This window comes from Sorex araneus, chromosome 5 (genome assembly GCF_027595985.1).
Source record: "Sorex araneus isolate mSorAra2 chromosome 5, mSorAra2.pri, whole genome shotgun sequence".
Classification (NCBI taxonomy): domain Eukaryota; kingdom Metazoa; phylum Chordata; class Mammalia; order Eulipotyphla; family Soricidae; genus Sorex; species Sorex araneus.
The window spans coordinates 127,723,327-127,750,300 of record NC_073306.1 but is presented as its reverse complement, the minus strand read 5'-3'; the positions used below and the strand labels follow the sequence as shown (position 1 = coordinate 127,750,300).

The 26,974-nt window shown below is 54.7% G+C and overlaps 2 protein-coding genes across 2 annotated transcripts in view; one reads left to right on the top strand and one right to left on the bottom strand.

Moving 5' to 3' along the window:
* The window catches only part of STK4 (serine/threonine kinase 4), a 93,588-nt gene extending 87,469 nt beyond the window's left edge, over positions 1-6,119 (bottom strand). Inside the window, exons 1-2 of the mRNA XM_055139329.1 lie at positions 5,999-6,119; positions 411-491 (exon numbers count right to left, since the gene is read on the bottom strand). Coding sequence (XP_054995304.1) covers positions 411-491; positions 5,999-6,033 — 116 coding nt within the window. The 5' untranslated portion in view covers positions 6,034-6,119. The remainder of the gene's footprint in view (positions 1-410; positions 492-5,998) is intronic.
* Positions 6,120-12,649: 6,530 nt separating this feature from the next.
* On the top strand, positions 12,650-26,728 carry TOMM34 (translocase of outer mitochondrial membrane 34). Its single transcript, XM_055140446.1, has 7 exons — positions 12,650-12,894; positions 17,739-17,838; positions 19,281-19,433; positions 19,869-20,002; positions 22,427-22,574; positions 25,819-25,945; positions 26,056-26,728. The coding sequence occupies exons 1-7, from the start codon at positions 12,768-12,770 to the stop codon at positions 26,158-26,160; spliced, it is 894 nt and encodes a 297-aa protein (XP_054996421.1). The 5' UTR covers positions 12,650-12,767; the 3' UTR covers positions 26,161-26,728.
* The last annotated feature ends 246 nt before the right edge of the window (positions 26,729-26,974 follow it).

Genomic DNA, 26,974 nt, shown 5'->3' with positions numbered 1-26,974 from the left:
AACTAAAATGCTGAATTTCATTTTTCATGGGAACAGTAAATGCATACTGAACAGAAATACTGAATAAATTTAAATGTCCAACTCATTCTTTAATTATGAGTTAACTGGTCTTATCTGTCTAACATCAATCCTGCCAACCAAGGACTGTGTTAAGAGCAAGAATGTTAAAACAAGATGAAGACTCAAGAGACTCACTAACTCCCTCTCCGGTAAGGACTGGGAAAGACCAGGGGGCTGACACGCTGCACATCCTCCCAGCCCACGCAGGCGGCTGGCATGAAGACGCCCCTTCCCCATCGTCGACCTGTGAGTCATTATAAACCTTCAGCGATGAAGGCCCAGCTGCTTCCTGGTGTCAGAGCGAAGACCAGCACCTACAGGCCTGCCTGGATTTTCTTACACTCACTCACCCTTCTCCAAGTTTCTCCAAGACATCAAACACTTCTTCTGGTTGCTTCGTTAAACTGTCTTCATCCAACTTCTTCAGCTGCCTGTGTATGAAGAAAAAGAGTGTGTTGAAAATACAAAACACATCAAGTATGTATGGAGAAATGAAATGCGTGTTTCTCACTAGCAGCGATAGCACCACCCATTACCTGCTATACAATTAGCATCTTAGGATTTTTTTTTTAGCAACATCGTCCCTAGCAAAGAAAGATAAGCGAGGAGACTTTACAAAGAGAAGGAAATGGCTGCTCTACGGAAGTATGACACTTGTTCTGAGCAAAATCAGGACAAGACGATGGAAACCAGAGTGAGATTTCGGCAGGAAGGGGTGTAAGAATTTTCTAAGAAGAAAAGCTGTTCCAAGAGACCTGGAGGAAGAGCACTGTGGCTAAGAGCAGCTTCCTGATAATCGGGTGGTCCCAAGTCCAACTTCCCAGGGGCCCACGTGCAATGAGCATCACACCGGCACGTCCCCTGGTGGAGCCTGGAAGCGATGCGATCCCCAGTGACTTCTAGCTGTGTCACTGCCAGCTGTGTGTGAGCGAACGGGCGGGACCCCAGCAACCACCACAGCGACTGCTTCACGCCCCACCAGAGTGACGTATGTGCCTCGACTAAGAGCGCAACCTCCCTGCCCCGCCCGCCCACAAGCAGGTGTGCAACCACCACAGGGAAAGGAGAGCAACCGTAGGGGAGCACTGCAGGCAAGGGCGCAGGCAGCCAGCGAGCACCATGAGAAGTATGCGAGCAACCAGAGCGACAGCACAGCCGGTGGGTGTTTGCCTTGCATGCGACCAACCAGGGTTCAACTCCCAGCATCTCATATGGCGCCTCCAAGTACCACCAGAAGTGATGGTCTGAGTGCAGAGTTAGAGGTAAACCCTAAAGAAGGTGGGATGTGGCCCAACAAGCCAAAAAAAAAAAAAATACAAGTATCCTATGTGGTCCAGAGGGTGCAACCGACCCCTGGCCATTGCAACAGTAACAGTGAAGGGAAAAAGGGTGGAGAAGGGAATGAAAACCCAAAACAGGACAGGAGAGATAGTATGGGGATTAGGGTGCTTGCCTTGCACCCCCCAGTCCCAGGTTTAAAGCCCCAGCACCACATATGGCTCCCCGGAGCACTGCCAGAGGTCACCCCACTGCACCAAGCCAGGAACAGCCCCCAGCACCACTCTCGGGGGCCCGCCCCCCCCCCACCCCCCAGGAAATACAGTTAAAAATAGACTTGTTTCTACAGATTTGTTCAAAGATGGAGTAGGGGACTTGTGAAAGCTCTGGTTCCCGCAGCACTGAAGTGTACCTTGCAACTGGGGTACCGCAACAGGGGTACCACGTAAACATGGAGAGTCCACGAGTACAGGGTGTGGCCATCACCTCAGAAAGGATACTGCTCTAAGGCGAGCAATGAGCCTAAACAAGGGGCAGAGGCCACGGCAGACAAGAAGGACCCCGACTCTCTGACTCTCTCCATCATGGGGCCGTTCAGTGATTTTATGAGCTTGCACGCGTTTCAGAGATGTCGGAGAAGGGGAAAACGGAAAGTATGCAGAGCAGCCTGACCGACAGTGACAAGGCGCTTGGCAGTTTCAGACGGTCTCCTCCTGCACACGGCGGGCCCCCTAATCATATATGGCAGCTTAGCATTTCCAGATAATTCTGGTTTTCCTGGCTATGCTTGAAAACCATTTAAGAGGGAGGGAAGGGATAATAAATTAACCATTAAACTGGGAAAATTATTAAGTTTGTTTAAAGGAGGAGCTGGCTAAGGAATGGCGTGTGTGTGTGTGTGTGTGTGTGTGTACATGCACGAGAGTCTTCTACACAATGGCTTCCTGAAACGACAAAGGACAACAAAGAAGAGAGAGCTAAGGAAATGGTAAAATATAGAAGTGGTCTCACTGGAGATTTCTTTGTAAAGTAAAAGGCTTACACTCGCTGGACAATACCAATTTTCATAAGAAAAAAACACTTGAATTAAACACACACACACAAATGGTTCTCATCTTAGTGAAAAGAACCCCTCTCAAGCACTGAGCCTGGAGTAGCCCCCAAGTACCCTCAAGAGTGGCTCCAAAAGCAAATAAATTACATTTATAAACAAATAAATAAACGAAGGCTGGAAAGTGGAGAAGTGTCCCGGGTCAAATGATCATGACCTGAAAACGTAAAAACAAAATAACCACACTGACCTTTGGAAACCAGAAGGCTCTAAAAATTAAATTCCAATGACATCACAAAAACTCCTAGCCTCAAAACAAAGGGAAGAAGTGAAACTTCCCTTAAAATTCCAAAGCAATATTGCCACAAACGCATAGTTAAAATAAACAGAGCATAAACCAGGATTTTTTTTTTTTTTTGGTGAAGCACTGAATTTCTAACTGTATAAACAATGGGCACTGCCTCATTTCTCAAGTATAATTCAGGCCTTATAAACAGTTTATGTAAAAGAAGGTCAACTGTGGTCCTCTGACATGCCGACTTCATGGTTTATAAAAAGCAAAACTCACTATTTGAATTACTCCAGAGACCACAGTCTCGCAAAGGAAACGGCCACTACCTTCAGAGACAGCTGCAAGCCGCTGATAATGCGGCGACCGACTTTACAGGATTGCTTAAATGCTTCTTGACAACAATCTAAGTGGCTTTTGTTTGGTTTGGGTTCCAGCTCAAGGGGACTTTTACATCTCTGGGGCCGAATAACCCGGCAGTGGACAGCAAATACTTGCTACACAGAGTGATGATTATAATGATGGGCCTCCGACCTGGATGAGCGGTCTTTACAAGTTTCAAAATGAAACAGACTTTCACCTTCCTTACATACTACTTGATTTTCCCACCAGGAAGGTGTCTGCGGGAAATACTTTTATTTTTTTTCCCCCAGAATGAGACTTGATGGGAGAAATTCTATAAGCCAAATAGCCAAACTCTGATGATTCAGGTCTCAATGGGGACTTCCCCACCGGTTCCCTGGTAGTTTCAGATCAAAAACTTAGAGGGTCGAGCCAACACAGCCTCCAGGGACCAAACACCGTGCGTTCTCTTCAAAATCAGAGCGCCAAGCACACGACCGGCACCCCCAAATCTTCCAGACGGTGTTAACCGATGCAGTTCACATTTTAAAAGCTCTTACACAAGACAAGAGGCTTTACTCTCTCATCACCCACTTAGTCACACACGTCAGGCTCATGCACACAACATGCACTTCCCGTAGTGCGGCCACAACCCCTTGCTGGAAATCCAGGCCACCTGAATCTCGGAGAAGACTAGGTGCATCGTTCCAAACACGGATGAGGCTGTTCCTGAAGCAGTCCCTCATAGATCAGGCCCTGCTCTCTTGAAAAGCCTCTTTTCCCCACCTTCAAACTCATGTAAGCTGCATCTCTGTCACTGCACTGTAGCACCGTCGTCCCGTTGTGCATCAATTTGCTCAAGTGGGCACCAGTAACATCTCTGTTGTGAGACTTGTTGCTACTGGTTGTTTTTTTATTTTTTTGGCATATGGAATACACCATGGGTAGCTTGCCAGGCTCTGCCATGCGAAGCTTCAACTCATTAAGAACTATTCCTCTTCCACAGAAGAGGACTATACCTGGTATGCTGGAACAAAAACATAGGTGAAGTTTATGTGTCAGGGATTGTACCCGGGGCCTCACTCATGGGAGGTCAGTGCTCCACCACTGGGCGACATCCCCAGGCCCTTGAAAAATTCTCTTTGGTGATGATAAAACATGTGCACCTTGGGGTCAGAGTGATAGTACACCGGGAAGGGCATTTGTCTGGCACACAGCTGGCCCAAGTTCGATCCCCAGTATCCCATACGGTCCCCCAACCACCGCTAGGAGCAATTTCTGAGTGCAGAACCAGGAGTAACCCCTGAGCATCCCCAAGTGTGAACCCCTCCCCAACACACACAAAGCAAAACAAAAAGGAGAAAGGGTGGGTGGGGGATGGAGAGATAGGAACTGGGTAAGGCACTGGCCTTGCAAGTGGCCAACCTGGGATCGATCCCTGGCACCTCACATGGTTCCCAAAGCCCTGGCAGGAGTGATTTCTGAGTGTAGAGCCAGGAGCAAGCCCTGAGCACCGCCAGAAGTGGCCCAAAAAGAAATGAGTATTCCTTTGCCTGAGTTTTCCAACACAAGGCACAGGTAGAAACCAAACTTTGAGCCCAAATCCTCTATTCCATGAAGCCAAGACCTCAGAGAAGGAGCAAACATATCTGAGAAAGAAAAGTTACCAGCCTACATCTAAAAGGTCCTCATGGATTTGCTACAGCCAACATCTGCTAACACACAGGGGCGCTCCCAAAGAGGCATCAGAGGCAAAGCAGGGCCCAGCATGGACTTTGGACCGGCCCGCTTAATACCCCAGCTCGGCCACCTGGCAAGGCACTCTCCCACTCCGAGTCTCCCTCTGATGGCCCGTAAAACAGAGGCGTCAGGAGACCCCTCTCAGAGGACTGCTAGGATCCACTGAGTCCGGAAGTCCAGGAAACCGCCCAAGATGCTGGAGCACCGGCAACTGCATCAGGTTCACCAGGCAGAAGGTGCTGGGCATTCAGTACTCTGCCAGGGTCACGGTCCTCCTAATTTCAGCCCCAGCACTCTGCAGCCATTCCAGCCAGCCAAAGGCCTCCTGCACGGGCACTCCCCACAGTCCCTGCACCTCTGCACCCCCGCTCCCACGCTGGACAGCCCCAGTTTCGGAGCTCACTGGGCTGCGCCCCTGCTCCCTCCACTCCCTGCGGCTCTGTGCTGCTCTTCACACCGGGCTGCCACGGGGCCAGGCGAGGCCACCTCGGGGGAGAATGACCTGAAACAGCTCCTGGTGGCGGTTGGAGTTCGGCAGCGGGTGCACGGAGCCCTGGGCATCTGCAACGAGCCCGGACGGGTCGGGACTGGGATCCAAAGTCAAGAGTGTCCCCTCCACACACACCCCAAAAAAACCACAAATAAAGGAACCCCGGGACACTGGGTCTCAGCTCTGCCGGACCCACATGTGCCTATCCTGGAAATGCTCCTGGTTCTCCCCGACGTCTGGGGGGTGAGAGGTGGGGGGCAGGAGGCAGGAAGACAGGCCAGCAGCAATGACAGACGCCTTCCGCGGGGCCACCCTCATCATCACCGGCCTCCTCCCGGGCCCGACCTCCCGGGGGCCCCCCTTCAGCCTTGGGGCCCAAAGCGAGCGCGCCTCCCCGCTGCCCCTCGCAGGGGCGCGCTCCCTCCCCTGGAAAGAGGCGCCCAGCCCCCTGCCTGCCGACCCCTCCCCTGCGCACACCCCCTCGCGCGGGCTCCGCTCCAGCGCCCCCGCGCCCCCAGCCCACCCAGCCCCTCCGAGACCCCTTCCCGGGACAGCCCTTTCTGCGCGGCTCCCCGGAACGAACCGGTCCCCTCCTACCCCGGCAGCCGCGCCTTCCACGCCCCCTGCGCCTCCCCACCCCGGCAGCGAGCGGCTCCCCGGCACCAGCCCCGCGCCCAGCCCCGCGGGCGCGAGCCCCCCGGGCCCGCCCAGGCCCTCCCGCCCGGCTGGCCCAGCGGCCGGCCCTCACCGCCGCGGCGGGTTCCTCAGCTGCACCGTCTCCATGGCGCTGCCGGCAGCCGCGCGGACCAGCTCACTGCCCCATCCTCCGCCGGGACCTCCCCGGGCCCGCCCCGCGGACCCTCCCACGCTTCCGCTTTCCGCCCCTACCGGAAGCGGCGCGCGGCCCCGGGGCGGGGGCCCAGAGGGGGCGGGACCGGGTCGGGTCACGTGGACGGCGGCCCGTCACGTGGGGCGCGAGGACCCGGAAGCGGGGCGCGAGGCGGGCGCTGGCCCCGGAGGATGCCGCCTGGCCGTGTCGCTGGCCTCGCGCGGCCGACACAGTCGGGGCTCAGGCCGGCCGTTCGTTTCTCGGACCGACACGCCGAGGCGCCCCACGAGGCGCTGCTCGAGGGACCCCTGGAGGCATTGGAGGGTGTTTGGGTTTTGCTTTTCCTACGGCGCTTACCTGGTCCACAGGCAGCGTGGTCATCAGGTTGGTCTCGACGTCCCTGGACATCATCCAAATCTGCCCCATCCTCTTTGTTTGGGAATCCGAGGGTCCCCAGGTACCGGTTTGGCCCACACCCTGCCGAGCTCAGGGATCTCTCCTAGTGATGCCCAGGGACCCGGGTGCGGTGCCTGGGATTCGAACCGGGGTAGCCTGCATGCACGCCAACCTTTGTACTTCACGGCCTCGCTGTAGGTCGGTTTGCAAGCATAAAACCAGCTGATCCTTGAGCTTTTCCCCTGGGCTCGCTTGCATGGGTTATTTCAGTCAGGCCTCTCTCCGAATCTGTCCCTTCTCCCCGATTTCGTGTACTACTTGACAAATAAATGTTTGCTGTATTCTAGGTGGCTTGCTAGTATTCACTCACTTCACTTAACAGTCCTTGCAGGTAATTAACGACTATTTTTATTTTATAAAGGTGAAGATCACAGAACCAGAAGTACAGGTTTGGGGTCACAGATTCACATACTTCAAACTCCCGTGTGTATCCACAAAGTGGACAAGAGGGGCTGGAGCAATAGCTCAGCGGGTAGGGCGTTTGCCTTGCACGCGGCCGACCCGGGTTCGATTCCCAGCATCCCATATGGTCCCCTGAGCAGCGCCAGGGGTGATTCCTGAGTGCAGAGCCAGGAGTGACCCCTGTGCATCGCTGGGTGTGACCCCCCCCCCAAAAAAAAGTGAAAAAAAAAGTGGACAAGAACCACTACCCACCAGAACTTCCTCCCAACTCAGAGCTAAAATAGTGACTCTCGTATCTACCCAGAGTTCTCATTCAGAAATGATCAACTGCTACCACCATCACTGACCATTAAAAAAGTGGCAAATACTGTCCAGCTCTTGCCTAGGGCAAGACAGAGGAGAAAATATCCAGAGAACCAGAGCAGCCTCTTACCCTCCTTTTTGGTTTGGAGGCCACACCGGGGTGCTGAGAGGCTATTCCTGGCTCTGTGCTCGAGTGAACCCTGGAGATGCTCTTGGGACCATGGATGGTGCCTGGGATTCAAACTAAGGTCCACAGGACTCAAGGCAAGCTCCTCAACCCCTGTACAACCTTTCTTTATGTCTTATTGCTCTAATTGTCCCACTTTTCCCCCTCCAAAGTTTTGAGTGTAGGAAATTAGACTCAAGGGTGTCTCTGAAACACCCTACAGAGACACTGAGATATCTCTGGGTTTAAGCTCCACCCCATCTGCTTAAAATGGTTTAATCAATGGCCTGCTGTAACTGAAATTTATCTGATTTGGTATATCTTACTTGTCTGAATGTAATGTTATAATACTATCTTTCATATGCAGAGAAGAATGGAAATAAAGTTAGCATATCATTTTAAATAAATTTCAGTTTTTAAATTTTGAAAGTGTTCTAATCATCATAATCCAAAAATGCACACTTTAATTCAAAAATAAATTTCTTAACTAAAAAAAATGGTTTAATCAAGTCAGTTTCTGTTAAAGGAGGGAAACATTGAAAACTGGACTCCCCACCAGGTATAGCCCTAGACAGTCACTTGACCCTGAGAACAACCCTACAATGCAAGAATTATTAGCCCCAGTCTACGTCTGAGGATCTGTGACTCATATTTACACAGCAAGTGAGAGCCAAGACTTGACCACAGGTCCAGCCTGACTCCACAACATCCCTGTTGATTGGCCGCTTTGCCCCTTGAGGATGCTGTAAAAATGGCTCAGGGAGGCCCGGGAATTGAAGATTAAAAATGTCTGCTGCTTAATCTTCAAGCCTGTGTTTTCTCTTGAACACGTATCTTACTTGCTTATCTGTTTTCTTCTTCTTCTTTCTTTTTTTTTTTTTACTTCCTTTGTTAATTTGCTTGGTTTTGCTTTGGTTTGGGGAGTGGGGGGACATACCCAGCAGTGCTCAGGGGCTACTCCTGGCCCTGCGCCCAGTAATCACTCCTAGCAATGCTGGGGATCAAACACAGGTTGACCATGTACAAGGCTAAAGACATATCTGCGATGATATCACTCCGCCCCCACCCCCATAGTACTTACTGTGGGGGTAGAAATGCTCTAATATGGCTTGTGTAGTAGAAATTATTTTACTTCATTAATTTTATTTCCAACAGCCCATCACAATGTACCATTATATAACAGCTTAAGAGAGCAGGGAAAATCAGGGGTTGGAAAGATAGTAGTGTGTAAGGTGCTTGCCCTGCAGGCAGCTGCCCACGGTTCAATCCCCAGTACTTCCAGGAGCACTGGCAGGAGTGGGCCCTGAATGCAGAGTCAGGAGTAAGCCCTAAGCACTGCAGGGTGTGATTTAAAAAAAAAAAAACCTACTATGCTAGGCTCTAAATGAATTAAAATGTTCAAGATAAAGGCCAGGAAGGGGGCCAGAGTGATAGGACAATGGGTTGGGCACTTGCATATGGCCAACCTGGTTCAGCCCTCAGCATCCCGTATGTTCCCCCAAGCCTTTCCAGGAGTAATTCCTGAGCATCACCGGGCGTGAAACCCCACAAAAAAGTTTTAAAGGGCCAGGATGTAGCTCTGCAGTAGGAACATGTAGGCTCTGGATGGGTTCAGTCCCTAGCATTACATACACAAAAATTCAAAACATATAAATCCTACCATTTTTTTTTAGATTGCTGTAGAAGAAACAGATTTTGCACAGATAACTAATTTATGTAATTTATGTAACTAATTTATGCTAATAGAGAACTAACTTGAGGACCTAGCCAGCTCTAGTAGGGTCAGGAAAACTGAGCAAGGTGGAATAGTGAATCATTCAAGAGGCATTTATTGACTATGAGCTCTGGCCTGAGCACAAGACTAGATGCCAAGCAAGGAACAAAACAGATGAAGCTTCTGCCCTCGGGGATCCTACATTCAAGTAGAAAAAGCAGTAAACAAAGTCAGCAAATGCAGATAAGATGTGACTAAAGTGAGACCATGAAGCCCTGTCGTCACTGAGCCATTCCCGGGCCTCTCCAGCTGGTTTATATATGCCACCGAGTCCTTCCAGAAACCTTTCCTAACTTTCTTCCTCCCCTAATTTCCTTTCATCCTGATGTTATATCACTCCTGGCATTTATGCAGAGCGTACACACCCCAAAGGGACTCCAACTATATGATTATGTATAAGAAACTACCCACAAGCAGCCGGAAAGATAGTACATGGGTAGGGTAGTGTGCTTGCCTTGCATTTGGTTAATCTGGGTTCAATCCCCAAACCCCCTGAGCCTTGCCAAGAGTGATTTCCAAGTACAGAGTCAGGAGAAAGCTGAGCTCATCTGGGTCTGGCCAAAAAAACTGAAGCGCTGTCGTCCTGTTGTTCATCGATTTGCTCTAGCAGGCATCAGTAACATCTCCATTGTGAGACTTGTTACTGTTTTAGGCATATCGAATATGCCTCAGGTAGCTTGCCAGGCTCTGCCGGGAGGCGGGATACTCTCGGTAGCTTGCCAAGCTCTCCGAGAGGGATGGAGGAATCGAACCCAGGTTGGTCACATGCAAGGCAAATGCCCTACCCACTATGCTATCGATCCAGTCGGGCCCAAAACACATTAAAAAAAAAAAAAGAAATGAAAAAAAACCTACCCCAAATTTAGGGGCATAGTCACTCCTTTTTTCTTCTTCTTCCAAAAATCTACACTTTAACAGGCCAGTGATGTGGCTTAGCAGTAGACCTTGCATGTGTGAGGCCTGTGTTTGATCATGGAACTAAAAGTTTTCTAAACATCTAGCTTTGAGCATGGCTCAGGAGGGAGGGCCCATCTCTTTCCCAGTGTCCATTAGAGTCAGCATTTGGACAGATCCTGTTGAAGAACAAACAAAGCCCCTCTCCAGATGGGCCGACAAGGGTGCGGGCCTGTAACCTGGAGCGCATTTGGTGACAGGCTGCTGGGACAACATCTCTTTTGATGAACCTCCTCACAGAATAAAGGTTAGGTGTTAAAGTACATTTCTGCAGAAGAACCATGAGAGGAAAGTGTTATGCTTTTAAATGGCAGAACTGAGCTGGAGTGATAGCACAGCGGGTAGGGCATTTGCCTTGCACGCAGCCGACCCAGGTTTGATTCCCAGCAACCCATATGGTCCCCTGAGCATCGCCAGAGGTAATTCCTGAGTGCATGAGCCAGGAGTAATCTGAGTGTGACCCAAAAACCAAAAAAAAAAAAAAAATGGCAGAACTTGGAAGAATGTCATTTCCACTGTTGAGGGGATTCCAAAGACACCCAGTTTCAGGGAGAGCAGACATAGATTTCATCCCTTGATGGGGAGTAGCAAAGTTCTAGAACAACGTGGAAGGTCAGAGTATTCTTTTGACTATTTAAAACGTTTATTGTTTATTTTTAATTTGTTTTAGTTTGGGGACCATAGCTGGTGGTGCTCTGGAGTTACTCCTGGCCCTGCACTCAGGGATCACCCTCAGCAGTGCTCCCGGACCATATAAGATGCTGGGTATTGAACCTGGGCCAGCCACATGCAAGGCATTAACCTCCTGTACTGTTGCACCAACTCTATTTCTAATTTCTGTCTTTTATCTTAATACTGAGACATTATTAGAAAATGCAACTTGCCACACATGATAAATTTGACTGCAAGCAACTGAAAGGAAAAAAGACATCTTCGTGGTACTTAACCGTATCATTATTCGTTTATTCAGAAGTCAGAAGTTCCAAACCCTTGATTCCATGGCTCACTAATCTCACACTCATCTTCCCACTCCTGATCCTACTCAGCGACTTGACTTTCTGAACTTGGACTCATTACCCCATAGTTGCAAAGTGGGTACCATCTCTCCAAATATCATATTCTTAACCCAAAGCAGAAACCAAAAGAAACTATTTTGAAGTCCTCTTAGTCAAGGAGGAAAGGAAAGCTTTACAAGTATCCAACATATATCTTGCTGTATCCTTGGTCATATTACAATCACATGTTTAGTGATTCATTGCCAATCACTGGCTGAAGTTGAAAAAAGTTTGCTTTTTGGGTCACACCTGGCGGTGCACAGGGATTACTCCTGGCAGCGCTCAGGGGACCATATGGGATTCTGGGAATCGAACCCGGATTGGCCGTGTGCAAGGCAAACACCCTACCCGCTGTGCTATCACTCCAGTCCCAAGAAAAACTTTCCTTAATTGATACAGAAACCCTGGTTCATTACTGAAACTGGAGGACATTTAGTAAAATTCAGAGTTCTGGAAGCAAAGATGGAAGCTGTTGCATAGGTGGTAACCAGGGTATGCATGCCTTATTCAATTTTTTCACCACACAAATGTTCTTTCTTTCCTCTTATGTGGGGCTGAAGGGATTCAGAAGGAATAGTTACCCAGACTCAGAAAATATGTGATCTGCTTAGTTTAACAGTTCATGCAAACATTTATAACTAAATTCCCAGGAGCAGAGACCAGATTTGTCGCCAAATCCTTATAAAAGCATGTAAAGAGCCAGGTCGTATTAGTGTAAAGGAAACAGAGATCAAATTCTCCTTCCTGCCTTGCAAGACCTCAGTCTTCTAGAATATGATAAATGGGAGAGAAACCCAAGAGCAATAAGGAGCTGAGAACAAGCCTGGTAGAGGAGAGGAAGAGTCTAGAAAGGTCTTCAGGGATGAAGCTTGGCTTGATGGTACTTTGAGTCAGGACTAAGAAAGAAGGAAAATAAAAGTTTGCAAAAAAAGTTTGCAGGCGGCTCCGAAAAAGATCAAGCAAAGGTCAGCAATCAAGAGAAATAAATTAAAGCAGTTTTTCAAACAACCAAGAGTCCTAAGTAGGACTTAGAGTAAGATCCAATGAGGCTGAAAATAAGCTGTGGTCTCAGCAACGACCTTCATCTCTCACGTCTCCAAATCAACAGCTGCACCAAGCAGTTGCCCTTGCACCTGCTATTCCTTCCGTCTCCAGCAGGTCTTTCCCATCTTCAGCTCAGTAAGTCCCTCTGATAGGCCTTTCCCCTCGCCCTGCTTTAGTTTCCCCCGTAGCACCAATCGCAATGGGAAATCCTCGTCTTCTTCGACGGCCAACGGGGGCGCTAGAACGCCCGGGATCTAGAACTCGAAATCCGCCACTGCGCGGGCGCGCGCGGCGGCGGCGGCGGGGGTGCGGTGGCCGCGTGTGCGCAGGCGCGCGCGGCTATGGGGTAGCGGGGCGGGGGGTTAGCGTGTGTGCGCCGGCGCGCGCGAGGGCCGCGGGGGCGGGGCGGCCGCGTGTGCGCAGGCGTGGCCCCGCCCCCGCCCGGGCCGCGCGCGCCGTTTCCGCCCGGACGGTCTCGGGCGCGACTTCCCCGGGGAACGGCGGCGCCGGGCGTCGCGCCGGCCCAGCCCCGGGATGGCGCCGCAGCCCCCCGAGTCCGTGGAGGCGCTGTCTGCCGCGGGCAACGAGAGCTTCCGCAACGGCCAGTTCGCCGAGGCCTCCGCGCTCTACAGCCGCGCACTGGAGGCGCTGCAGGCGCAAGGTAGCCCCCCCCGCCTCCGGGCCCCCCAAACCCGCCCCTGTCCCGCCGCCGCCGCCGCCGCGCCCGGGAGACCTAAAAGAGGGGAAAAAAACACACCCCTGGGCCCTTATCCCGCCCCCACCGCGCCCTGACTCCCCTCCGCCACCGTTTCTCACTGGAATACGGACTGTTGCTGGTTCTTTCTCACTTAAAATGCGACTGAGCGGACGCTTCCTGTATGGATAGGTGTTTCGTCTTTTTATTTTCCCCCGTAAACTCTGTTAAACACCGACTTGGGCATCCTTCGGCTGTGTTTTGGTGGGGGAGGGGGAGGCCGCCCGCCCCCCCCCCCCCCGCGGGGCTCCCGGGCCCGCGGCATTTCCCGGTTGCGTTTCCGGGATGGAACCCGGCGGGCCACGTGCCGGGCCCCCGCGCGCCCCCCGTCCACGCGCCCCCCGCGCCCCGCGGCCCCCGGCCCCGGAATCAGCCCCGCACCGGGCTGCCGGCCGTGCGTCACGTCTCCAGGGCTGCATCTTGCGGCAGTGAAACCCTGCACGCTGCCCGCTGGGGTTCCTCCCTCTCCCCCCCCGGCCCTTGGACTCCGCTCTTCCTACCCTCGCTGCCTGTGGTTTCTGAGCACTTTGCACGGGTCCGGGAGTATGCAATTCGTGTGACTAACTTACGTCACTTAGCACGAAAGCCCTGAAGAGTGTAATCCGTACCGTGGCGTACGACCGGATTGGGGAGGGATGGGGGGAAAAGGACACCGCTGGTTGTGCTCAGGGGACCGTATGGGATGCTGCACGTGGGATCCGGGGTGACCACACGCAAGGCACGTGCCGGACCCACTGTGTACTGACTCTCCAGCCTGCTTTTGTGGTCGGGATCCTACCCTCCTGCAGATCGCTCCAGGTAGCGCTCCGGGGATCTAAGCACCTGCAGAGCACGTGCTCCAGCCTATTTAGCGCCCTTCCTTCCCGCCCCTGTTTTCAATATGCCCTTCTACCTTCCGCTGCTTTTTTTTTTTTTTAATTCATCTGTGAGCGGACACTTAAAATTACTTACACATCGCGGCTGTTGGGAATAAAACTGTGATGAATATGGGTGTGCATATATCTCCCATCTGGGTATATTCCCAAAAGGAGGGGTTGTTGAATCATATGGTGATTCTGGGGTTTTTTTGTTTTTTATTTTAGGGTTGGTTTTTTTTTTTTTTTCCTGTTTTGAGGTCCACCTCCGGAGGTGCTCAGGGATCACTCTTGGTGGTTTTCAGAGGACCATATGTGGTGTCCTGGGTTGGATTAGGGTCAGCCACATACAAGACCTCCCGTACTCTTTTCCCCAGCACACGTTGCAAATCTTGTACTAGTGAATAAGTAATGTGTAACAACTTCCTGGTAGTGATTGGGACTGTGAAGGTAGATGTGTTGTGATTGAGAGTTGACTTGAGGAGGGGGGTCCCTGCAGAGTGGGGAGGTGCAGCACAGCATCTTCGAAGCACTGATATTTAGGGTGACGGCTGAATGGTGAGAGGAAGTCAGATACCCAGAGTCTGGCGCACTGACTTTCCTGGCAGAGGGAACTGTGATTACAGCAGTCCCCAAACAGCAAGCGTGGTTCTGGGAGCTGTACATAGTGCCAGAGTGACGAGGGAAGGCAGCTCAGGTGGGCAGGCTTGTTCACAGTAAGCCACGGTAAGGGGTGGGGTTTGGATCCCCCCGGAGACCCTATACAGTGCTGGAGATTGATCTTGAGTTGCACTTGCCAGGTTCCTTAACCCCGGCGCCACACATCATGCCAACCTGTGGTTCATTTCACCAGCCACAGCCCTTCCCCCTTGCCCCGGTCCAGTGCCCGTTTTCTTTCATCTGCTTCTCTGTGTCCTCGGCTGGCATCTGTCAAGTGCTTTGTTATGTGCTAGGCATTATGGATGTGACTCCTTTTTTCTCGCCGTACTTAACCGTGACAAAGACCCTTCGTAAATGAGGACCCCGAAGAGCTGAGTTGCTAGCCCCCAGGACATGAGGACGTGTCAGCGATAGGATCCATCTGTGGGGCGGTCTGACTCCCAACTCCTGGTTTTTTAACCAGTTCGCTAGCCTTCTCCCCAGAATCGCCTCTGAATTCTCGTCTTGCCTGTTTGAATGCTTATGGTACAGCCGCTCTTGCCTCCTCTGGAAATCTCTCTTTTTGTTTCTGTTTTGCGGCCACACCTAGCAGTGTCCTGGCTTTCTCCTGTCTCAGCACTCGGGAATCCTCCTAATAGGCTCGGGAGACCAGTAGGTGCTGGGGATTGAACCCAGGTCTGCCGTGTGCACCGGAAGCGCCCTACCTGCTGTTCTTTGGCTCCAGCCCCTGGAAACCCTCATCTCAGCCTCACTTGAAGTTGCTGAGAAATCTGAGGTATTTTTTCTGCCTTTGCTTTCTTTCCATCCTAACCCAGCCAGCTTGGAAGAAAAGAATGTGCTTTATATGTCTATTCTGAATTCCTAGAGCAGCTGTTCTGATGTCTGGACTTGGTAGGAAACCAGAGTTTGGTCCTGGTCCTACAGTTGATTCTAGGCCATTCATTTTGGGGTAAGTGTCTATATTTCTCCAGTCACTTTTACTGATCTTGACAAGAGAGCAGGTAGCCGCCTCGCACAGTGAGCATCTTGTGAGCTGGTCCCTTCACTGACAGGAGGGAGGGGATGACAGGCAGGTCTGGGGGGCTATGGTTCTCGTTCCTTTCCACCCCGCGATGCTGCTTTTATGAGTTGCCCGCCCCTGATGTGGCGAGGCAGGTGATGCGTCCAGAGAAACCCGTGCTTTCTCGTTCAGGGCCACTTGTGTTTTCTCACCTTTGCACGTTGTCACTCTAAGAACCTAGTAAGAGAAGTGATGGTGTGTTTACTGGGTCTGTTATCACTGAAATTGAGTGGAAAATAACCACATCCATACGGCCCCCCCAAATCTAGAGGAGCAAAAAGCAAGCTGCAGAGAGAGAGAGGGTGCCGGGCCACGCAGGTGAAGCTTTCAGAGGTCTTGAGTGACGCTGCAGTTCAGCTGTGACTGTCGACCCTCCCGCTGGATAATCCTGGGCGAGTGTTGTCCCAGCTTCAGGGTAGACTGACCTGAGGTCTGGGAGGAGAGCAAAGGACGGGGTGGGGCGGGGTGAGGCGGCAGCCAGGGCCAAGGGGAAGGGGCTGCTGTGTGGCAGATCCTGCCTGTGCTGACAGGGCGGAGGGTCTGCCTTCTGTGTCTCAGGAGGGCTTCTTGTCAGTACTTTGGGATCTGTCCCTAGAAATGGAATCAACGATGGCAGTTTCTCTTTTAATTCTGGCCCATACTGGTAGGTATGAGTCGGTTGAAAGGTTACCGTTTGGGGACTGTATTTGAAGTAGCATGGTGACCGTTGTGCGGAGGGTTACGCTTTGGTCCCAGGACCACGTTTCTCATCCCGCCAGTCCTGGGGGTTCGATCCCCAGCCCCAACCACACAGTCCCCGAGCATTGCTGGGGGCGGCCCTGAAACGCCCCTGGGCAGTTCCTGGCACTGTAGGGCCCAGGCAGCACCATGTCCTCAAGCCCTCACCTGCAGCCACCAGCCCATGGCCAAAGCACCACTCGGGGACACACCCCTGCCTCCTGTTTCTAAGAGACAGTTTCTGTACCACCATCGTCACCCCAGTCCCAGTGACCCTGTGCTGCTACCCTTAAGTCACGCTAGTCCAAGTTTCCCTCCCCTCTTGGAGCTGCGTGATGCCTCACTTCTGTAGACAAAGCCTGCGGGTCTGTCCTCACTCCTGTCCATCCCCTTTCTCGTGTTCTTATGCTACATTTGAGAGGTCATTCTGTGTTTGTCCTTTCCCTTCTGAACTATCTCACTCACCGTGGCCTCCTCCTAGCTCTGTCCGCATGGCAAGATTGCATGCTTTCTCATAGCTGAGTAGTAGTATGTTAAGTATATACACCAAGACTTTTTTATTCGCTTGTTTGTGTTGTTTCCAGATTTTATAAGTAGTGCTGCAGTGAAGTTCAGCTTGCATATATCTTTTTGAAGTTAGTGGGAATTTTTTTTTTTTCCAAATAAAAATTACAGGGCCAGGGAGCTACAGTGACAGTGTAGTTGGTAGGGTGCTTGCCCTGCGCGTGACTGAGCTGGTTCGACCCAAGCCCCGTAGAAGTGACACCTGGTACTGCCCGGTGTGGCTGAACAATAAAACAAAAAAATTCCTGGGCCAGAGAGAGAGAGAGAGCACAGTGGGTAAGGCCTTGCACGCTGGGTCAGCCTAGGCTCAGGTCTCAGCACCACGTATGGCGTCCTCCAAACCCAGCCAGGAGCACAACGGGGTGCCCTCCGACCCCCAGCTAAAAATAAAGTAAAAATGGTTGTGTCCATATGGCCCTAAAGGACTAGAGCCTCCGTGATTCCTCAGGGCAGTGGCAGCCTGTAGAAAAACATCTGAGGAATCTCCCAAGACCCTCCCTTCCCCTCACCTGATCAGAGAAAATCAGCCTCTGGGATACTCATCCAGGCCGTTCAGCCAAAGGCATTTCCCCCCTTTTTCCCTGTCTTTGGCTTTTCAGGCGTTAATAAGACCAACACGTACACACACCAAAATGATTACGGGTGTGGGATGAGGCGAGGAGAGGGCGCTTCTCATGTTCAGATCAGGCCTGGTGTTGGCGCGAGCGAATGAGAAGACGCCAGGTGCCCCGTGAGGGCCGGAGGCCCGGGCTCTGGTGGCCGTGTCAGGTTTCAGCCACCAGCTGCTGGTCCCCGCCGCCCGCCACGCTCAGGGTGGGGGTGCATCCTCGTGTCCCGGCAGTCTTCTTCCGCTCCCACTGACGGCCCTCTTGTACCTTCCACCTCTGCCTGGGCAGGCTCGTCGGACCCCCAGAAGGAAAGTGTCCTCTACTCCAACCGGGCAGCCTGCCATCTGAAGGATGGGAACTGCGCCGACTGCATCCAGGACTGCACCACGTGAGTGATGCCGGTGGGCGGGGGGAGGGGCTCTGGCCTAGCTCCGCCTCATCTCTGTGGGCAGTGCTTAGCCAGGGCTTCGAGCAGGCCTTTCCACTGAGCTGCACCCCCTCTTTCTCCTTAAGCCGATCCTATCAGTTTCATCATACGGGAAGGGGCACTAAGTGTGTCCAGGTTGTGACACTTTGAGGAATAGTCTTGGTTTCTCTTCCGAGTTGGAATCCCTGCTTTTGGGCCTTTTGGGCCCTGCCTATGTTTGGGGGATCTTAGCTCCGTTGGTGCAAAGGCCCTGGGGAGGCAGACCCAGACCTTAAGGTCTGGAAGGAGCTCCCACTACAGCGTAGCGACTGACTCGCCCGAGTGTGTTCCGAGGGTACCATTCAGTGTGCATGTGAGAAAGACAAAGGCGGGAAAGAGGCCTGGGGATGGCCTAGAGAGGGAAGGAGAACGTGGAGGCCACGGGAGCCAGAGCCGCAGCGGACCGAGCATTTTGTGTCCCTCTTGTTCAGTCGGCCAGCCCTGCCTCCCCTTTCATCGTGGCTAATTTTATTTATTTATTTATTTATTCTTTTTGGGTCACACCCAGCGATGCTCAGGGGTTACTCCTGGCTTTGCACTCAGGAATTACTCCTGGCAGTGCTTGGGGGACCATATGGGATGCCGGGGATTGAACCTGGGTTGGCCGCGTGCAAGGCAAAAGCCCTACCCGCTGTGCTATCATTCCGGCCCCTCATCGTGGCTCATTTGGCACACCTGGTTTCCTTTCATTTTGTTCGTTCGGAGATGCCCCGAGCTGCGTACGCGGAACCATACTGCAGGTGGTGCTCTGGGGACCATGAATTACCAGGGTTTGGTTTTTGATTTCTTTGTTTTTTGTTTTGGGGCCACACCCAGCTGTGCTCAGGGCTGACCGCTGGCTCTGCAGTCCTGACTGGCTCTGGGGACCCTGTGGGGTGCCGGGGATCAAACCTGGGTCTGCCACATGCAGGGGTTGTACCCTCCCCACCATGCATCACCAGGAATCCAGCTCCGGGCTCCTACGTCACGCATGTTCTCAGATCCGGTAGAGCCCGTGGTGTGGCTTAGCTTGGTGCGCCACTGGGCTGAGCCCGACATCCTCCCAGGCTCTGTAAGATGGAGGCGGTCGGGTGACCGGTCTGGGGTCCCCTGGCCAGTGGTCGTGTGCCGCTTCTGGTCCTTCCCACCAGGCCCCAGCTCTGCAGAAGCATGTGTCCACTTGAGACCCAGAAGGCACCTGTCCTCGATCTGGGGGCACTGCAGTTCCGGGGGGTGGACACGCAGTATCACTAGTTCTCTGCCCGCTTGCGCTTCCCCTGGTCAGTGAGTAGAAAAGTCCCCAGTTCCGAGGCTGGTCTGTCCATTCTCCGGAAACGGCCTCCTGTCTCCCGAGCTTCCAGGTGACCTGTGTGCTCCTGCTCTAGGGCCCTGGACTTGGTTCCCTACAGCCTGAAGCCCCTGCTGCGGCGAGCGGCAGCCTACGAGGCCCTGGAGAAGTACCCCCTGGCCTACGTCGACTACAAGACAGCGCTGCAGATCGACGACCGCGTGACCTCAGCCTTGGATGGCGTCAACAGGTGAGCGCGCCTCTGGCACCCCCGTTCCCCCAGCCGTCCAGGCCCGCTGGTTTGGTCATCTCAGGGGAGACCCCCTGGAGCTAGACTGAGACAGGCCAAAGGCCCTTGGGGGGTGAGTGGGGGGCGGGCAGGGAAGGGTGTTTGCAGGTGCTAAAGGGGTCACAGTTAAGTGTTGGGGCCATTCACAGCTCGATTTGTTTTGGAATCTGCCCCAGCAGGAGTCAGGGCTTGTCCCCATGGTGCCCGGGTTCCTGCACCGGAGCAGGCCCTGCCAGCCTGGCAGCTGCGGCCCGGGGCTGGCGGCATGTCCCCTGGCTCAGGCTGACCCTCGGGCGTGGTCTCTTTGCGGTCCTCTGAGCAGTTTGTTTTCATCTCAGACGGGCGCCCGTTGGTGCATGGCCCAGAAGCCCCCTGTGACACTGCCGTCCTTTGCAGGATGACCAGAGTGCTCATGGGCTCCCACGGGCCTGAGTGGCGCCTGAAGCTGCCCACCATCCCCTTGGTGCCTGTCTCCGCTCAGAAGCGGTGGGACGCCGTGCCCCCCACGGAAGCTGCCACGGCAAAGAGAGGTAAGCCACCACGCGCACACTGGCTGTCTCCCCGCAGCCTCCCCTGGAGCGCCATCCCCTCTGAGTCAGTCCCCAGATAAATACAGCCAGAGCCCCCGGAGCCTGGGTCCTCAGATGTGCAGGAGCTGGCCTCCGTGCCCTGCTCTTCCCCAGGGCAGCCCCTGGATCCCTTAGTCACCGTGTGTGTCTCCTTAGTGTATTTCTTTACTGCATGCACACCAGTAAGGCTAGTCAGGAAGATGTGTTGGCTCCGGGAGCTTCAGGGGCCAGGCCCAGGGTCAGGCAGGGTTTTCTCCAGCAGCTCAGCTCCAATTCTGTCCTCTCAGCTCTCTCTCCACCACTGTCCGCTGTCTCTGGCACCTTCTCTCCGAGTGGTTCAGAGGGGAGATCATTCCCCCCTCGCATAATCTCCCCTGCCTCGGGACCCAGGGAGAGAGTCAAGGGGAGGGTTGCTTGGGTTTTTGGACAGCTCCCCTGAGAGGGGACGGCATACCCCTGAGTCACCAGCCACGCTCCGAACTAGGCACGGGACCAGTGGGTGTGGGCGGGGTTGCTTTTTCATTAGCTCGACTCTTAGCATCCGCGCTCCTGTCAGGGCTGGCTTGGGTTTGGTGTGGAAAGCCACAGGGCCAGTCTTTGGGCAGAGGCCAACCACAGAGCTCCAGAATGTTCCAAGAAATGAGCCTTACCCAGCAAGGTAGATACTGAGGTGTTGAAGGGGCAAGGCTGGGGCCTCGGCAGGTGTAAAGGGCCTTGTGGTTAGATGCGGCAGGGTCGGGTCCTGGCACTGTCCCCTGTCTTCCAGCTGAGGGAAACACGGGGCGTTGGTGAACTCAGTTACTCCAGTACCCGTCACTCATTCTGTTCCCGGTCACTGAGCTGTTTGTGTTCCAGGCCCGGTGCTCCTCAGCCGAACCCTGCAGACGGGGCAGGGCTCTGTGGGGTGCGGGAGGAAGAGAGGCACCAGGGCCCCTTTAGTCTTGGGGAGCCTGGGCAGGCCGAGTGGGAGTGTGCCGGGTAGTCAGCAAGGGACTCGCAGAGCTGTGGAGCGGCGGGGCTGGCGGGGCGTGGGAGAGGGTCGTAGCAGGGGACAATCGCCGAGGAGCACTGCTCCTGGTGCCTAGTGGGAAGGATGGGCCGGGGCTGCGGGCTCCGGCACCTGCGGGGTCGGTGCTGAGCTGGGTGTCCACGGCACCCTGCTGTCTACCTGCCGGGTGGGCCACAGGGCCAGGAAGGCTGATGGCAGCTGTGAGCCAGGCAGGAGCCCCGTAGGCCAGGTGTGCGCTTCGAGAGGACTGGGACAGGGTCGGGTCAGTCTGGGAGACGCTCGGGAACGTGACATGGGCGGGGTGGAAGCAGGTCAGAGGGAAGCCGAGGCGCCCTTGGCTCTGCAGGAAGCTCAGGCGCGAAGTCAGCAGCTGATGTATCGACACACCAGGGAGGAGACTCGGAGCCGGAGACCCCTCCTCGGGTGCCTCTTTGTTTCGGCGTGGTGCCAGGGAGCAAGGATGCACCGCCACCCCGGGCCCCGTCATGAATATTTAACAGGGGGATGGGCTGATATTCCTAAAGCCTTACCCTTGGCATCAATATTCAGTAGGGTGGCTTTATTTTTTTTTCCAAGTTTTTAAAAATTAAAAACTGTGCTCTAGGAGCTAAGGCTGGAATGATTCACTGGGGCCGCACAGAGAAGGGCCGAGGCGGGTGAAAGCGCTTGGATTTCACCCCGAGTTCCTTCTCTCTCCTTGAAGACGGGGCGCAGCTGCCCGTGGGAGGTGAGAGCGTTTACTCTCGGTCCGAGCCGAAGCCCCTCGGGGACACTGGGCTCTTCTGACTTTTTCTCTCTTGCTTGATTTTTTTTTTTTTTTTTTTTTTTTTTGCCTTCTGGTTTTGGGTTGGGGGGCTCCACCCAGCAGTGCTCCCAGCTCTCGGAGCATCTCTCTGGCCCTCTGTCCTTTACCAAAGGCCTGAACTCTGCTCTGTGCCCTCAGATGCTTGCTTGAAATACTCTTCTGCTCTCTGCCTATAGGGGGTGCTGCGTTTCCTCACGTACTTTCAAGTGTTAACCCTGACAGTAACCCCGTGTCGACTAGGCCTCGCCCCGTGGCTCTGGTGAGGAAACAGAGTTAGGCAGATCCCACCCGATCTTCCAGCTGTTTGGTGGGGCCATGGCCAGATCCAGGGTTATGTGCATGCTTGTTTCTTTTGGAGGGTTTGCCCTCTTCTGAATAAAAAGATCACACCTAAGTCCCCTGGAAGCCATGCACTGGGGGCTGGTGAGTGCGGAGGGACCCGTGACAGCTGTGCAGGGACTGTGGGGAGAGAAGCTTGTGGAGGGACTGAGCTGAGGTGATGCTGAGACCTCCTGTGCCCTCAGCCGGGCGCCTGCTCTATGGTTTTCTCCTCTTCTGAATTTGCATCTAGTGCCTTCTGCTGGGGATGTGGAGAGAGCCAGAGTTCTGAAGGAAGAAGGCAATGAGCTTGTAAAGAAGGGAAACCATAAGAAAGCTATTGAGAAGTACAGTGAAAGCCTCTCGTTTAGTAACCTGGAATCGGCCACGTACAGCAACAGGTACCTCCCGCCAGCCGCTGGCCCGGGCGGTTCAGGACCTTCGCCCCGTGTCTCCTTGGCGCTTCGTCCCGAGCTCCGAGTGTGTGGCTCAAAACATGCCGTGGGGCAGGCGTGGCTGGCGGCGTCCGCTCTGGGAGAAGGGTCGGAACAGAAGGGTGCCAGCGGGGAGCCCCGCCTTTCCTCCCCACCCCCAGATCCTCGGTCTCCACCTGCACCCAGAATCCGGAGAATTCTGGGGGCCCCATATGCAAGCCCAGCCCCCCGCCACCCCCCCCCCCCCGCCCTGCCATGACTTCGCCGAGACCCCACTGTGCTGTACTAGCACAGCCCCGGAGCCAGCAAGCGCCTCCTGGGTTAGGGGCGGTGGGAGAAGAGGGGCTGTCATGCCTGCCGTGCCACGAGCCATTATTAGCCCTGACGGCGCAGCCCGGGAGGAAGGGCCCTTTCCCTGCTCTGCTTCAGTGCTCTCGCACATTGGGGGTGAGTTTAGGCCTTCGAGATTGAAGGTTGGCAAAACCGAGAAGAAAGGGCTTGGCCTCGGCTCACCCAGTGAGTGGATGGTGGGACCCAAGGACGCCACTGAGGTCTTTCTGCTCATTTGACTCGGCAACGGACCACTTCTGACCCACTTACTTCTCAGAAAAGTTACCATCTCGCCTTCCTCCCCAGCGTATACTACGCTTTGGTTCAGAATCTTTGCCCGAGGTGAACCATTCCATAGCCAAAACTCTCAGCAGAAAATGGTTCAGGTTTTCTAGTAAAGGCCTGTGGTCTCACGGGAGTTCTTCGCTGTTCTGCGGTGAAACTCCTGGAAATTTATTTCACCGTCATGTGGCTGGGACCACGACAGACTCTTTAGCCTAACGTGAACTCGGGTATTCTGCTGCCAGTGAGTTGGGAAGAGCACTTGGAGTTTTGGGTGTGGGGTTGGGTATTTTTGCTCGCGGGTTTGCCTGAGCGGACCAGGGTGCAGCTCTGCCTGGCTGATGTGGGCGAAAGCTGAGCGCTCGGTATCCCGGCCTTGATTGGCCCGTTGCCTTGGACTTTCCCACGTTCAGACAATGTGTTACTTATTGCTCTTCACACTCGAGTATCAGTGCCACCGTTTTGTTTCAAACAAAACAAATTGTTTTATTTGTGCCCAGGCTTACTCCTGGCGGTGCACAGGGGACCATATGTCGTGTCGGGCTCAAACTGGGATTGGCTGCGGGCACAGTCAGCACCTTGACCCTGTCCCCTCTCTGGGGTCAGTGTTTGTTTCTGTTGAGGGGCCATGCCCAGCGGCGCCCTGGAGGCCATAGATGGTGCCTGGAATTCCAGCTGGGCCTAGTGGGGTGCAGGGCAAGCGTAGAAGCCCTCGACTCTCCTGGCCCGCCTCAGCTTAACCCCCTGTTCCTTCATGCTGAGGTTCCCTCATTCCTTTTCATCAGCACGTTCCTGGTTCTTGCCCCAGATTTTGTCTGTTTGTTTCTTTTTGGTAGTGCTCAGAGCCGAGTCCTGGCTCTGCACTCGGGAATCACGCCTGCAGGGCTCGAGGTTTCTGTGGGGGCCGCTGCAAGCTATCGCTCTGGCCCCATTCTGGTTCAGCCTTAGGGTCATTTTGTTCGAGCGGATAGAGAACATGATTTAATTCAGAGAACTGATACCCCTGCGAAGCTGAGTTTCACACTGTGGCTGCGCTGACCCTGGTTCCAGAGCCCGTCTTGGTGCCCCGCCCTGAGAGGCCAGAAGGACCATTGTGCCTTCGAAGGTGCAGAGTCCGAGAGATGGAGGAAAGGCCTTGGGCACAGCGGAGCTGAGGCTTAACCAGGCCCATGGGGCTTAGGTCCCTCTGGCTCCCTCCTCCTCTCTCCCATCGAGCAGAGCAGGGCAGAGCAGGGCACCCTTCTGGCCGGACGCAGGATCAGTCTGTTTGCAGCAGGGCCAAAGCCAGCCGGTTTTGGTTTTGGTTTTTGGGTTTTTTTGTTTGTTTTTTGAATTACCAGGAGAGGCAAGGTTGTTCGTGGTGAGGTTCAGTCGTGCATGTCCCATCACCCTCCCTCCCTTCAGCGGAGTGCTTTTCCCACCACTTTCCACAGCTGGGTCTTCAGAGCCCCCGTGTGGCCCCACTCACCACACCGTCTGTGTTCCGAAGTCGGGACAGAGCACATCGGGCTTCTGGGGTGGCTCCCCTGCTTCCTGCATCATTTCACTGCCCCAGCCCGTGGGGAGGCATCTCTAGTCTCTCTAGGATGCCCCCCACTCACACTCCCCCTATTCAGAGTTGGGGGTCAGGGACTAGTGTTCCCTAAACCTGAGTTCCCGTCAGTTCCCTTGTGACCTGGGAATTGGCAGGAATTCTCCTGGGGGTGCCTGTTGGGGTCCCCACGGTGGTGGGCTGGAGTCAGACCACAGCTTCTCTTGTCGGGCCTGTCCAGCATCGGGGCTGCAGTGACTCGGGGTTGCGCGGAGGGAGGACAAGACTGAGTCTGGCCAGAGGCACCGGGCAGCGTTGGGACACTCAGTCTTCTGGGGGCAGCTTCGGCCCGGCACTGGGCTCGCACCCTGGCCCGCCCGCCCACTTGACTGCTCTCCCCACCGTGTGGCTGCTCTGGCAGGGGCTGTGGTCTTGGTTGCACTTTGGTGGTGCTGGGGCCGGGTGGGCTGCCCGGCAGCTGGCGGCCCAGTGCAGGAAACAGGCCGTGGGGAACATAGCTTTTCTGAAGAGCTCCGACCCTTTTCCTCAGGGTCCCGCCCAGTGGGCATCTGGGAGGCATCTAAGCACATGGATGTTCCAGGGTGCCAGATCTCATGGACTTTTTTGCTTTTTGGGTCCTACCTAAGATGCACAGGAATTACTCCTGGCGGTGCTCAGGGGACCAGATGGGATGCTGGGGATCAAACTTGGATCAGCCGTGTGCAAGGCAAACGCCCTACCCGCTGTGCTATCACTCCAGCCCCACCCCTATTGACTTTCTTTTAAAAAAAAGAATACATGTAGCCATACACTTTGTCTGGAGCACTTCTCATTTCCCCGCTGACACCCTTGTGGTTCTAGATCAGGACTGCTGTGCTCACTTGTCCTTCGGGCACCCTTTTCTGCCATCACGAAGGGCGCAGGAAGCCGGGAGTGGCCGGAGGGGCTTGAGAACCCGCGGCGGGTGCAGAGCAGAGGTGGGCGAGTTGGGGTGACTCCCCGGGTAAGAAGGGATTGCAGTGGCCCGAGAGGTAACTGGAGCTTCGGGCATGGCCCCCTCCCCCGCAGAGCGCTCTGCCACCTGGTCCTGAATCAGTACAAGGACGCGGTGAAGGACTGCACCGAGGCCCTCAAGTTGGACGGGAAGAACGTGAAGGCCTTTTACCGGAGGGCCCAAGCCTACAAAGCACTCAAGGTAAGACCCTGACCCAGAGGGACCCAGGCACGCGGCGGCCCGGTCAAGGCCAGGTGGGGTCTGCCACGCCCCTTCTCACCGGGGCCGGCCTCATACCCGCCTCCTGTCAGGATTACAGATCCAGCTCTGCCGACCTCAGCAGCCTCCTGCGGATCGAGCCCACCAACGGCCCCGCGCAGAAGCTGCAGCAGGAAGTCAAGCGGAATTTAAACTGAGCCCCCGGAGGGCGGCCAGGACGCGCCCGCCTGCCCGCCTTCCTCTGTGCCTGCCCGCGGGCCCCAGCATGCCCCAGCCTGAGCCCTGCGCGCCCCTGGCCCCAAAGCGGAGCTGCGGGCTCTGTCCCCATCCTGCCCACGCTTCAGATCCGGCGCTGCCCCTCTCTCTCCACCGGGCATGACGAGGGGCCAGCGGGCTCCGGGCCCCGGGCCACCTGGTGAGCTGGTTTCACTGGCCGCTGCCTCTGCCCCGGCCGCGGAGCCCCACAGCCTCTCGACTGCGGCTCCCTTGGCCCTTCCCGACTGGGCGTCACTGCAGTGACCGTCTGTGTCGCTGCCTCCTGCGTGGAGGCATCTAAGCTGTCCCCAAAGCACAGAATGGGTGGCCACCCCAGAGGGGGCAGGGAGGAAGAGCGTCAGCATCCCTCCGGGCCGGAACAGGCCTGGGACCCTCCCAGCGGCCCCTCAGGCGGCTTCATTCTTTGGAGCATGTTCGTTTGAACTCTCTCCCTCTCTCTCTTTGTTGAATGTATTATAAGTTACATTAAAAGATTTTCTTCTACATAAATTGGGGTTTTTTGTTTGGTTTCAATTTTGGGCCACACCCAGCAGTGCTCAGGGGACTATCTGGGATGCTGGGGAATGAGCCAGGGTCTGCGGCCTGTTGTCCTTCTATTCTCCGTTGCCAGCTTTGGACTTGGCCTCTGGTCCTGAGGAGTCAGTCACCCTCGCCGAGCTCGGAGCTGTCTGCCCGGTGGGGCCCAGCGGCTCCTTCCGTCCCGTAGACTCGGCTCCCCCCGGCCCCCCCACCAGA